The sequence below is a fragment of the Helianthus annuus genome, chromosome 8 (genome assembly GCF_002127325.2).
Source record: "Helianthus annuus cultivar XRQ/B chromosome 8, HanXRQr2.0-SUNRISE, whole genome shotgun sequence".
Lineage (NCBI taxonomy): Eukaryota > Viridiplantae > Streptophyta > Magnoliopsida > Asterales > Asteraceae > Helianthus > Helianthus annuus.
In genome coordinates this window covers 157,459,716-157,472,673 of record NC_035440.2, presented here as the reverse complement: position 1 = coordinate 157,472,673, position 12,958 = coordinate 157,459,716, and the positions used below count along the sequence as shown (strand labels likewise).

Here is a 12,958-nt window from a genome sequence, read left to right as displayed (position 1 = left end):
AGCTAAGTCTTTTAAAACACTAATCCGTATCTTGAATCGATTGAAACTTGTGAAGAAGTTTAAGTGGACAACAATACTGACAATCAGAAGTGAATTTGTTTAAGATTTAAAGTTAAATCAAGATCAACGGTGTTAGTGATAAGTCTCATAAACTGATATGATACTCTTACACAAACTCACAAAAAGATGTCAGTAAATATGTTTGTACAGTTTCTTGTTTCTTAAATCCAAAAAGATTTCCTGTTTGTTTAGCAAAATGTTGAAAAATCCAAAAAAGGTTTGATATTTCATCTTATTTTCGACAACAGACATTGGGGATCTGATGATCAAAGTCTCACAGTGCTAAACATGTTGGATCATTTGGGTTGGTTAAGAAAAAGTTTGAGAAAAGTGTTGGTAATTGCTCAAAATGTTCAAAAGTTCAATAATTTGAACTTAAAATGTTTCAAAAATTGTCAGCAAGATCATAATTTGGACAGCCAAGGTCATTAACTTGGGCTTGGCAGGCTAAACAGTTGACCAGGGTCATTAAATTGGACTTGGTTAACTGAATGTGTTTGTAAATTGTTAAAAAATAAAAATTAAAAATTAAAAAATTGAAATTTTGAAAAAATAAAGTTTCACACGAAGTGATCAACTCGTGCGAACTGGCCAAACAGTGTCAAACCAGGCCAGTCCGCACGAACTCCTCAAAATGTTTCAGCATTCAACTCATGTGAACTGGCTCCCTCTATATAAAGGGGAGACCAGATCGCATGAAATCATTTATGCTTCCACACCGCACCAAACACACATCTTCGAGTGATTCAGGCGATCTGAGTGATTTCTGTGATTTCAAGCCATAATCTGTTGATCTTGTGATTCGTAATCCTTATATAAGTTGGTGTACACAACTTATATCATGGGAAAGGTACTGTTTGATGTTCAATTGAACCGAATCTCATGAAATCGTATGACATCGAATGAACAGGAACTTTGAACTTAGATCTAGGCTTGTAAAATGGATGAAATCGAATAAAAAACACACCAACATGATCGGATTTTGATATAGAACAGATCTATGGTTTCAATTTCATGATAAAACCAAGATTTGAAAACCTGTAAATCACTGTTCATATTTGTTCATTCAAACGAAGTGACGATTCAGATCGCACGAGATGGCCACATGGTTGGAATGTTCCCGACCGTGTGAAATTGTTTCAGTTCGTTTGAAATCCAATTCGTTTGAAATTCTAGATCGTTTGAAACATCAAACCATACGAGTTGGTCAGACCGCATGAAATGGCCACTTCGTATGAAGGCCAGATCGTGTTAATGATGGTTTGTCTTGAAAAATGTGCAAAATGTTTAACTTGTGTATATTTGTTTGTGTTTCAGGCATCGAACGTAGAATTTGAACCGTCGCACAATATTTGTTGTGTCTATGATGAAACTCTACCAAAGATGACTGTGTTTAAGGAGATTTTGCCGTTCAAAGCGTTTACCAATTCAGAAAGCTTTGACGAATCAGCACAAAGTATTCAAATCTCATGTTGCTCATTTATGGAAGAATGCGAGTTATGATGAAGTGAATGATGTGATTAATTCAAGTGTCAGTACAGATGGTGAAGATAAAGCAGTCATAATCACAGAACAGCTTATACGAGAAGTGTTAGAGTTTCCAGATGATGATAATTCGCCAACAAGGTTTCCAGAAAGAATGGTCAAAGGTTGTATGCTGAGAATGGGATATAATGGTCCATTGAATAAAGCAAATTATCTGAAAGCATGTTTTATGAAGCCATACAAGTTCTTTATTCATTCAGTGATCCATGCGCTAAGTCACAGGAAAGGTGGATATGATGTTATAAAATATTATCAAATGTGTATGGTGACGGCGTTGGTGCTAAACAAGAAATACAACTTTTCAAGAGTCATTTTTCACTACATGAAAGATAATATTATTTCGGGTAGTAAAAGTTGGGTGTATCTGATGTTTGTGTAGATGATGCTGGATCATGCTTATCCGATGTGACACCTGTGCCTCCATGGCCATCAAACAGATACCAAATCAATGAAATATTGTGTTTCATACTTGAGATTTGTAAAAAAAATTGTGTATCGTCTGCACATATAAATTCTTGTTCGATTTCGGGCTTTAAATCGCTTTCTGGAAGGTTATACGCGATCCGATGCGTAAATATAACCAGTTTAATGCAACAAACACTCCGGAATAGTGACATAGGCTTAAGATACCTTAAATAAGCTTTACATAACTTAGAAATAAGTTTTGGATGGTTTGGTATGCCGAAATCAAGTTTATTCGCTTACAGGGACTAAATTCGACAAACTGCGAAAGTATGCTGATTAGTACTGTAACGGACATTCCGGAACTTGATCATAAGTTAAACATACCATAAATATCATTTACATAGCTTAGAAATAGGCTTTGAGGGATTCGGTGTGCTAAAATAAACTTTATGCTCATTCAGGGACTAAAAGCGTCAAAAAGTGCATAAGTTTGCATTTTCGCGCATAACTTACGTTCTGGATATATCCGGACTTCCAAAAATTTATTTTATCATTAAAATATTTTATTTTAGTGATTGGCATGATAAAATTCCATTCGTCGCGTAATTTGGATCGTTTTTCGCATTCGTTCGTGTTTCGTCGTAATTAACCGAACAACGCAACCGTACGACCAAACGAACCGACATCCGAGATATTTTTATCATGTTTCATGTTCCCTATACTTTAACTTCATCTTAGAGCCTTGAAATGGGATTAACGGGGCTTAAACGTGTCAAAAATGCATCAAAAACCATGTTTTGCACATTCAGGGACCAAAATTGACATTCTGTCATAGTTGTCTTAGGAAGGGACCAAAATGAAAAATCTAAATTCCAGCTTGTTCCAGCTATTCCCCTCATTTTCACATGGTTTTAATAAAACTAGGGGCTCCCATGGTTTCACAAAACCATGGGCACATGTGTACGGATGAGATCGAAGCTCGTTTTACGATGAACGATCTTAACGGTTCTTGTTTTCCTATAAATACCCAACCCCATTTGCTTCAAAACCCACACCTTGATCTGATTGTTCTCTAAGTTGAAGTGCTTACACTTCATACCTGAGAATAATCGGGTCAAACTTCCGTTGTTGGACCTTTTTTAAGTATTCTTTCGTTCTTTTACGCGTTTTTAGCGTGAAAGTCAAACCTTGTTTGACTTTCTACATTGACCAGTTTATGGTCAACACGAAGTTTGTTTGAACTTCATAACGTGAGCGTAATCACGATGGTTAAAGTCCCTAGTGACTATACCTACTGATTACCACGTTATCTAGGTTTAGTGACGAGTCGTAGTTTCGGCCAAAATGCGTATTCTTGCGTATTTTGTAACCAAACTACTTTTGGGTTTCAAGACCCTTTGTCTTGATATCAAACTTGTTTTCAAACCTCATTAAACATGTTTTTAACATGTTTAAATCGTCACTTTTAGATTTGTGCTTATATAGGGTCATAAGGTAAGCGATCTAAACAATCGCTTATACTTTCGAACCCGACCCATTTGGTCGATCATTAGGATCTGACCAAACACTTTAGGTGACCATAGTTATATAGGGAATAACCTTCCAAGGTTATACCTTATGGTCACTTCGTTTAAATAGTTGTATGATAGGTAGTTTATATGCCTTAGGAAAATTACCAAAATGCCCTTTTTACGCATAAATTCATTTTAAGCATATGTAACATAATTTTTGACATCTAAAATGATTAGGCAACATTGTTAGACATGTTAAGGCATATAATACTTTTCATAGGGCTGGTTAGGCGGTCCGAACGCGTTTTACGCGAACGACGCGTTAAAGTAGCGTAAGCTACCTAAACGGGTCGTAATGGGTCGTAAGCACTTAGGATAGGTTTCCTTTTAGAATGTAGGCTTTGTTAAATCATATTACATGAGTTTCTATACTCATTTGGTTTAGCAAACCTCATTCTATCCGATCTCCCGATTTAGGTCCGGTTATTTACACAGTTACCTATATTAGGTGCCTTTGATTCCGTGATCCCTCTAGCTTTGCTTGGTTGTTATTCAAGACTTCTAAGCACCCTCAAGTGAGTACATAGACCCCTATTTTACTGTTTTCAAACTGCTTTGGGGTGAAACACATGTGCCTACTTGTTACTTTTGTGCTTTTCATGTTTTCATATCATAGACTTGCTATGTTCATAGTACACTATTAGTACATGATTTCATTATGTTTTATGCTATGTATGTCCATTCAGTGCATACTTAGTACATTGATTTACATCACATTTCTGCTATGTATGTTGACTGAGCATGTTAGTACATTGTTTTCCATTACATTTTATGCTTTGTATGTTAACTTAGCATACTTAGTACATTGTTTTAAATTGCATTTCACGCAATGTATGTTCATTTGTCGCATTTGCTTGTCTAGTATATATGGACACATTGTTTTATACATTTTGAACCATTTGAAGCTGATTGATATATGTGAACCATTTGTAACCTTTTCATTTATGTGAACCATTTGTAATTGTTTGAACCATTGGGATTAAGGGAAATGGTTAGGTAACGGGGCGAGTGTAGGATACGCCACTGGTACTTCCTATATATAAGTGCTTTTAACACATTATACATTGTTGCGTTATCTAGATCACTTGGGCAAATGTTATCAAAACAAAGTTATAATACAAGGTTTTTCTATCAATAAATATATACCATTTGAGTTTTATTTCAAAAACGATTTACAGGTTGGGTTTATATAAACAAATGTTTTGGAGTTAAGAATCATGGCTACGAGATTTTATAAATTATAATCAACTTGATTTGAGTTGGTTATTATATCGCAACACTATACTTTTCAAAACATGGTTTTTATGTAAGTATTCCAACAAGTAAAACGAGCCATGAATCTGACACTCATATAAAACCTATGTACTCGCCGACATTTTTATGCTGACGTATTTTCACATGTGTTTCAGGTACAATAGTTGATGATATTTGATGATGATACTTGTGTACGCTCACATAGGAATGGACGAGGCCTTAGTGACTTAATAACAATGAAAGTTTATTTATTCCTGTTTTGTTTCTAATTCCAATGTAATATAATACATTTAATTCAATAAAATGAAACTATTAAATCCATGGTTGTGAAACAATGATTCTGTTACAACACTCTCTGATGTTTCCGCCACGTTTTGTTGTTTTACGTGGTCTGGGTGTGACATCCGAATCTGGTGAAATATGAACAAAATGATCTCATGGTGTTGCATCACATGGATAATGAAACGTTAATCAGATTATCCAAGTACACAAAGAATTGGCCAGAACCGAAGAAGAAGACAAAGTTTTTCGGATTTATCAAAGATGAGAAATATGAAGATCCAGATCCAATAAATCATTTGAAGTGGAGGAATGATGCGGAAATGAAAGAAAAAAGTGCAATTGATGAATTAACAAAGTTAGAAGATTTTAGTGAAACTCGAAATGATTGGTATATAAAGGTTGAAAAAGAAAAGAAAAGAAAAGAGGTGGAAAGAGAACTCCTACTCCGAAAGTTCAAGTTGAAGAAGGATCATCTTCTCAACCGCAAAAGAAGCGTAAAAAGAAAGTAGTTGAAACAATGTTGGTTGATGAACCAGAGGAAGATGAGACAGAAGCTAACGTTGAAATAGATCATGATCAGTTATCTCCTGAAACTGAGCGGTTGATGATAGATATTGATGATACTTTGGAAGCTGGGAAATCATCTAGTAAGGTAGTTGTTGATGATGAAGAAAAGAGTTCATCTGGTTCAGATGATGATGTTGATGCTGAAGTTGATCGTTGGATCAAGGAAAACTATGATCCAAGAGATAGAGAGCAACAAAAGAAAAGAAAGAGGAGTTCGGGTGACGATGATGATGAAACGTATGTTCCACCAGAGAATATTCAAGTTGTATCACCACCATCTTCTGGAGGTAGAAAGAAATCAACCTCAAGAAAACGTGTCCAAACTCCAGCAGCGCGAAAGTTAAAATTCTAGCTGAACTTAAAATCTATCCAAGGTCCTAAATCTCCATCACTACCACCAGAACCTCAATCTAAACCACCATCACCACCACCACAACAACCATTATCAGAACCTTTACAATCACCACAATCATCACCACAACATCAAACTTCATTACCAATTCATGAGCAACCTCAAATAACTTCACCACACAACCTACAAACACCACCAATCCCATAACCACCAGTTCAAACTACTCCTATATCATCTGGTATTGCAAATTTTCCACCTATTCCAGAGGAGATACCTCTTGAAAAGCTTGATGATTTTAGCTTTATGAATGATGATCTTGTAAAGAAGTTGCAAAAGAAGGTGGATGAGGTGTCAAGTGAGAAAAAGAAGTTAGAAAAACGTATCAAGTCTGTTGAAGCTGAAAATTCATCTTTGTTGAAAAAGGTTGAAGCTTATCAAGCCAACATAGATATTCTGAAAGTTCGAATAGCTGAATTGGAAGAAGAAAAGGCTCGGAGGGATGAGCAGAACGAATACTTTAAGTTGAAAAACAAAGAGTTAGAAGCCAATAATGCTAAGAAAGAACAAGAAGCGTATATGTTAAAGAAAGTGTTGGAAAATTTGATTGCAAAGCCGATCAAACAAAGATTTGAAGAGATAGAACTTGAAGAAGTAAGAGCAAGACGTAAAGCTGAAATTGAAGCTGAAATGAAAGATAAGGGAAAAAGTGTTCCAGTTGAAGATGTTGCTCAAGTAACTGAAAGGGAAATTGTTCCATCAAAAGTTCTCGAATCGTCTATTCTAGAACCTTGTCCGAAACTTCAGTACCAGATGAAGTGTATTATGTTCATAGTGATGCAGATGAAGTGTATTATGTTCATAGTGATGATGATGATGATGGCAATGGTGATAATGATCAAGGTACATCGGGTATCAAAGTGACTGAAGCGTCAAATGAAGAGAATATTGATGATTATCTTCAAGATGATGCAAATGAAGAATCAGAAAAAGCAGGTGGAGAGGGGAAGCATGGTGATTCTGAAAAAGTTGATGAGAATGTTGATAAGGGTACAGGTTTAATTCTACGTCTTGAACATGATGTAGAAGAAGGTGAAATTGTCACACCCCCAAAATCCACACGCGGAGTACCACCGCATGGAGGCGTGACATGACCAGGATCAAGCCACCAATCATATTGTACATTATATAGTAAATGAAATTCAACCCATCAATATAAAAGGTGTTCAAAACCAAACATAGTTTACGTATTCAGCGGAAGCATAATTGTAAAAATTGTGCATAAGTATCAAGTTCACAAAATGTAAATGTTTAACATGGAACTCAACAGTCTATGTGCCCACAACGATCAAGCCTCTCGTGCAAGCTCCATCAGTACCTATGGTCCTGCAAGGCATGTAACAGAAAGTCAACAACTAGTTGAGCGAGTTCAAAGTAAGTAAGTTCGTTGCATCACCATGCGTTATTAACTAAGTCAATTGTATGTTCATTTAGTGGGGGCTTCCCATGTGTGTATGTACTAGACTAGAGGAAACCATAAGTGTTCTTCTTAACCCGAGAACTGTAGTACGTACGAGGTTTACGTAGGTTTTACGTAAGTGTCCTTCTTATCCCGAGGACAGTGGTACGCGGGGGTTGCGTAGGTTTTACGTGGTGCCCTTCACAACTCGAGGCAGTAGTGAGTATAAGTTTACGTAGGTTTTACGTAAGTGTCCTTCGCAACCTGAGGACAGTGATAAGTTACAAGTATACGTAGGTTTTACGTATGGGTCCTTCGCATCCGAGGACGATGGTATATAGTCTAGTAACAGTGTAAGTACAAGTAATTGTTCAATCCCATTCCCTACCCACCGGGAATCCCATGCCTTGGTATGAGTGTGAACTCACCTTGGTTTGCTCGGTATGCTAAGTATGCGCTCACAGTTAATAAATCACGTCCTAAAGTACGCACGTATACATAATCAGTTTATGTTCACTAAGTTCACGTATAAGCACAACCATAGTGGATATTGCATCACGGATCACCAAGTAACACGTATCACGTAATCAAAATCATACAAGTCTTGTATAGCATTTAACAGCACTTAGTTAACTCAGTTAACTTTAACAGGATTTAACCAAGTTACAGTGTAGGTTAACCCTTGACGAAACTTACTTGTTTCGTCGTAGGTTAACCCTTGACGAAACTTACTTGTTTCGTGTGTAACCCCCCGGCAAAACGCCCTCCGTTTCGTCATAGTCCCTACGGCGAATCACATCCTGTTTCGTCAATTACCCTCGGCAAAACACCCTCCCGTTTCACCGTGAATTCCGTTTGGTACATATGTCAGTTATGTCATGAATCAATTACGATTGCAGAAAACCCTAATCATTTGGAACAGCCGTATCACTCTGAAATCGATCAAACAATTAACACGTAACATCAAGGTCATCGATTATCATATAGAAAGTCACATAACAACATAATCGGTCACACAAATCAAGTGCACATTTGAACACATGATCAATAGCAATCAACCGAACCTAAACCATGGCCTAGATATCGGGTATACTCATTAACACAGTACGCACAGAAGTATGGGTTTCCTCATCAACAATAATGAATCCTGATCAAACATTTGTCAATCATCAATTAACACATCGGAATCGTCAAGCATTCAAGAACAACATCACATATATTACCACCCCATAAATCTGAATTCGTATTGTTTGCTAACCCTAGCTTAAACACATAAGGGCATCAATTAACGGATATACATGCGATAGGGTTTACACTAACCGTTTTGAGATGAACAAATAAGGATTCATGAGAGAAAGATGATGATGCAAGATGGTTGTTGCCGTCACACAGTGGAGAAGCTCCTAGGGTTTCTTATTTGTCTAAAGGTATGAAACAGAGAGTCGTTCCATGTTTTAAACACGAATTAACGTTTTGGGCCCGTAATGGGCTTCGGTGTAACTGGGCTCGGCGAAACACATCCGTTTCGTCGGGATGCTTGTGACGAATAAATCTCTGTTTCGTCGTTCTGGTTTATGGCGAAACACTTGTGTTTCGTCGGATATGATCATGGCGAAACAATTGTGTTTCGTCGGGTCATTCCAAGTTAATAGTTTACAAATTCATGTTCATGCAATCAAAACACTTTGCTCACGTTAAGCACATAATATATCAATAAATGTTCTTATTATTCAGTGTACAGTTACAAGTCAAACAGTCAAGCAACTAAACAGTTAACGCGCAATAAATATGAATAAGGAATCTTGGAAACTCGAGTTGTCACATTATCCCCAACTTGAAAGAAATTTCGTCCCGAAATTTAGCATGCGGTTACTGAGGAAGCTAGATAGAGTGTATCGTTCACTGGTTTCCCTGGGGTGTCACATCATCCCCCGTTGATTTGGAATTTCGTCACGAAATTCTGTAGTAGCTTCAGCCTTAGTAGTAGTTGCATTGTTTGCGAACGACTGGGGATACTTGAGTTTCATTATTTGATCTTCTCGTTCCCAGGTGAACTCTGGGCCACGACGAGAGTTCCAACGAACTCGAACAAGAGGTATCCTGGTGTTCTTGAGGACCTTAACATCCCGGTCCGTGATTTCAACTTGTTCCTCGACGAATCGCAGCTGTTCGTCGATAGTGAGTTCCTTCAAAGGAATTATGAGGGTCTCATCTGACAGACATTTCTTCAGATTCGATACGTGGAAAACGTTGTGAACTGCACCGAGTTCTGCTGGTAAGTTCAGTCTGTAGGCCACTTTGCCTATTCTTTCAATGATTTCGAACAGTCCGACATACCGCGGATTAAGTTTGCCCCGTTTGCCAAAACGAACCACACCTCTCCAGGGTGAGACTTTAAGTAGCACTCGATCCCCAACTTGGAACTCGGGCGGTTTCCTGCGCTTATCAGCGTAACTTTTCTGACGGTCACGAGCCGCCACCATGCGTTGCCGTATCTGTGCAATCCGTTCAGTAGCATCAACTACCATTTCTGGACCTGTGATTTGACTATCGCCTACCTCTGCCCAACAGAGAGGTGACCGGCATTTACGTCCGTACAATGCCTCAAATGGAGCGGCTTGGATGCTGGTGTGGTAACTGTTATTATACGAGAACTCCACTAATGGGAGATGCTTTTCCCAGTGTTGGTGCAGTTGTCTGTCGACTACATCTTAGTTCGAGTCTTAGGTTAGGGATGATTGTACAGTGAATGGAAATCAAGAAACACATAAGATTAGATAGGTTCGCTTATATGTCAATATTGTAGGTTCGCTTATGTGTCCTTGATAGGTTCGCTCATTTGTCACTTGATAGGTCCGCTTTTATGGTCATGTCCATATAAGCGAACCCATCAGCCTATAAATAGGTGTCTGATGAGCGGATCTATAGAGCAGATGTATATGTGTTACGGCGAAGCCCTGTCAGTTTGTCTCCAGCTCTTGTACTTGTTTGAAGATTAATAAAAGAGACGTTAAATAGTGAAATCAAGCTGAACAAAGACAGAATCAATGAATTCCGCCTCTGATTCTGTCTGAGTACTCTTCTGATCGACTCGTCAGGTCATCTAACGTTCCTACATGTGGTATCAGAGCTCAGGAGGAAGAGTTCTTACAGTTTAGCTCGTTTTCGCTCAAAAATTCTGATTTCTACACCTTCTTTTATCAGTTCAGGGTGTTTTACCGGACAAAATGGACTGAAAATTTGCCATAAGGTGTAAAACTAAATAATAACAAACCCTTGAGAAGATTAGGCTCAAATTCAGCTTAAAAGTGTCCCAAAACAGCTCGAGAAAGTGGTTCGCTTTTATGTCAGTTATGAGGTTCGCTCCTGAGAACCGCTCGTAAAGTCATATTGAGGGGAGATTCGCTCTAATGGTTCGCTCATAAGTCCATCAGTGTAGCAGATTCGCTCTTGAGATCCGCTTTTAGGCACATGTTTGTTGGAGGTTCGCTTGTTAGGTTCGCTTGTGGGTTCATCTAAGTGAGGTTCGCTCTTAAGATTGTTATCTGGTTCGCTCATTGGGTTGTTAATCTGGTCCGCTCACAGGATTGATTCTGGTTCGCTCAAACAGTGAGGTTCGCTCCAAGTGCACAGAAGCAGGTTCGCTGTTGTATAGGTTCGCTTTTGTGGTCCACTTCAGTGAACAAAGTGGTTCGCTTTGGTGTTTTAACACTGGTTCGCTCATAAGGACATAAGGTGGTCCGCTTGGTTGAACAATCTGGTCCGCTTTTTGTAACAGCTGAAGTTCCGCTCTTCTGTCACATTGGTGTCTCGCTTTTGTGAACAACAAAAATTTGTTGGGATTATTTGTAAAATGACAATGAGGTTTGATGAGCAGGAAAACAATGATCTTAAAAGGTTGAATGATTGGTATCGAGGATATCTTAGTAGTTCTTATCAGAAATTGCCTAAAGAGGTTTGGAATGAACGTTTCGAATGTTTTCTGAGTAAGAAAGATGAAAACTTGAATGATTTGGAGAAACGTTTTGATCGCTTGATTGACTATTTGAAGGATAATCAAATAGTAATAACAGAAGCTGATAAGACATCAAAGTTTGCTAATGGATTATCAGCGGAATGGGATAATTGCTTGAAAACTTTGAGAGAAAATTATAATTTTTCACAATTATCTCTGAATAAATTCATTAGAAAACTTAAAAATCACCATTATGAGAATTATCAAATGAAGAGAAAAATATTGGATAAGATAAAAATGAATTTGTTAGATTTGAGTTTAGATGTGATAAAAGAAATAAACAAAAGAATCAATGTTTGTTGGGCAGCAAAAAGAAATTTGATATATGATATGAAAAGAGGTTGTTATATTGATGATAATGAAAATCCTATTGATTTTGTTACAATCTTTGGTGCAGGTACATATAAGATAGAGAAAGAACAAGTGCCAAAGGTTGAAGAATCTTTGAAGTATGAAACTTCAAGTTCGGCATTAGTGTGCTTCAAATGTGACAATTTTAAGACTGACAATGACAAACTCGTGAAAGATGCGGAAAGTTTGGCATTGGAGATCAAGAAGTTGAACGATGAAAAACAAACTGATGATAAGCAGATTCTTATGTTGCAGGAAAATTGTGAGAAACTGAAAGCTGAAAATGACAAACTGTTGGATGGGTTGAACAGTTTGAAATCTGAAAACAAGTTTTTGAAAGAAAAAGAAAAAGACTTTGAAAGTAAAAAGAAATCGTCAGAAATTGAAGATTTCTGGATAAAACTAGAGAATAAAAATCTGAAAGCTAATGAGACAAAATTTCAAGAACAGATAAAAGTTTTGGAAAGTGAAAAGTCTGTTCTTGAAAACTTGAAGAATGTGAATGAAAAATCAATCAAGTCTCATCTTGAAAGAATATCTCAGCTTGAAAATGAAGCCGAGAATTCAAGAAACAAGATTGATGAATTTGAAAAGAAATTGATAGGTTTTGTGACTGCATCAGACAGTGTGAATTTTCCCTGTCCAAAACCAATCAATTCAGTTCCAATAATTGACAATGTCACAAACTTTGACAATGTCAAAGTTGAAGATTGCGATGAGAAATCTGATGATGTAAATGAAAAATTAGAAAAACAAAAATTGTTTCTGAAATTAAAAGAAAAATTTCAGAAAACTGTTCTACAATCGACTGAAAAGGGAGAATGCTCTAAGCAAAAACCTTTGAAGAAGAAAGTGGAACAAAAACAAAAAGATAAAAATTTGAAAAATGTTTAAAAAGATAATAAAAGTTCATCAGATCGATCATCCAATCGCAATGAAAAATTACAAAAAGTAAAAAATGAAAACTCAAAAATTGTTGGAAATGAGTGGTGCAGGTTGGACCACAGTGCTCAAAAGCAAAATCCAGCAACCATGAGGAAGGAATATCACCAAGCCAGACAATGCTATGATCTGAGCGTTTGGTGTAAAGGTGATATACG

At 37.2% G+C, this 12,958-nt stretch overlaps 1 protein-coding gene across 1 annotated transcript; it reads left to right on the top strand.

Annotated features, from left to right (window-relative positions):
* The first annotated feature begins 5,634 nt into the window (after positions 1 to 5,634).
* On the top strand, positions 5,635 to 9,288 carry LOC110870585 (FK506-binding protein 5-like). Its single transcript, XM_022119770.1, has 4 exons — positions 5,635 to 5,971; positions 6,302 to 6,826; positions 6,877 to 7,125; positions 9,227 to 9,288. The coding sequence occupies exons 1-4, from the start codon at positions 5,635 to 5,637 to the stop codon at positions 9,286 to 9,288; spliced, it is 1,173 nt and encodes a 390-aa protein (XP_021975462.1).
* The last annotated feature ends 3,670 nt before the right edge of the window (positions 9,289 to 12,958 follow it).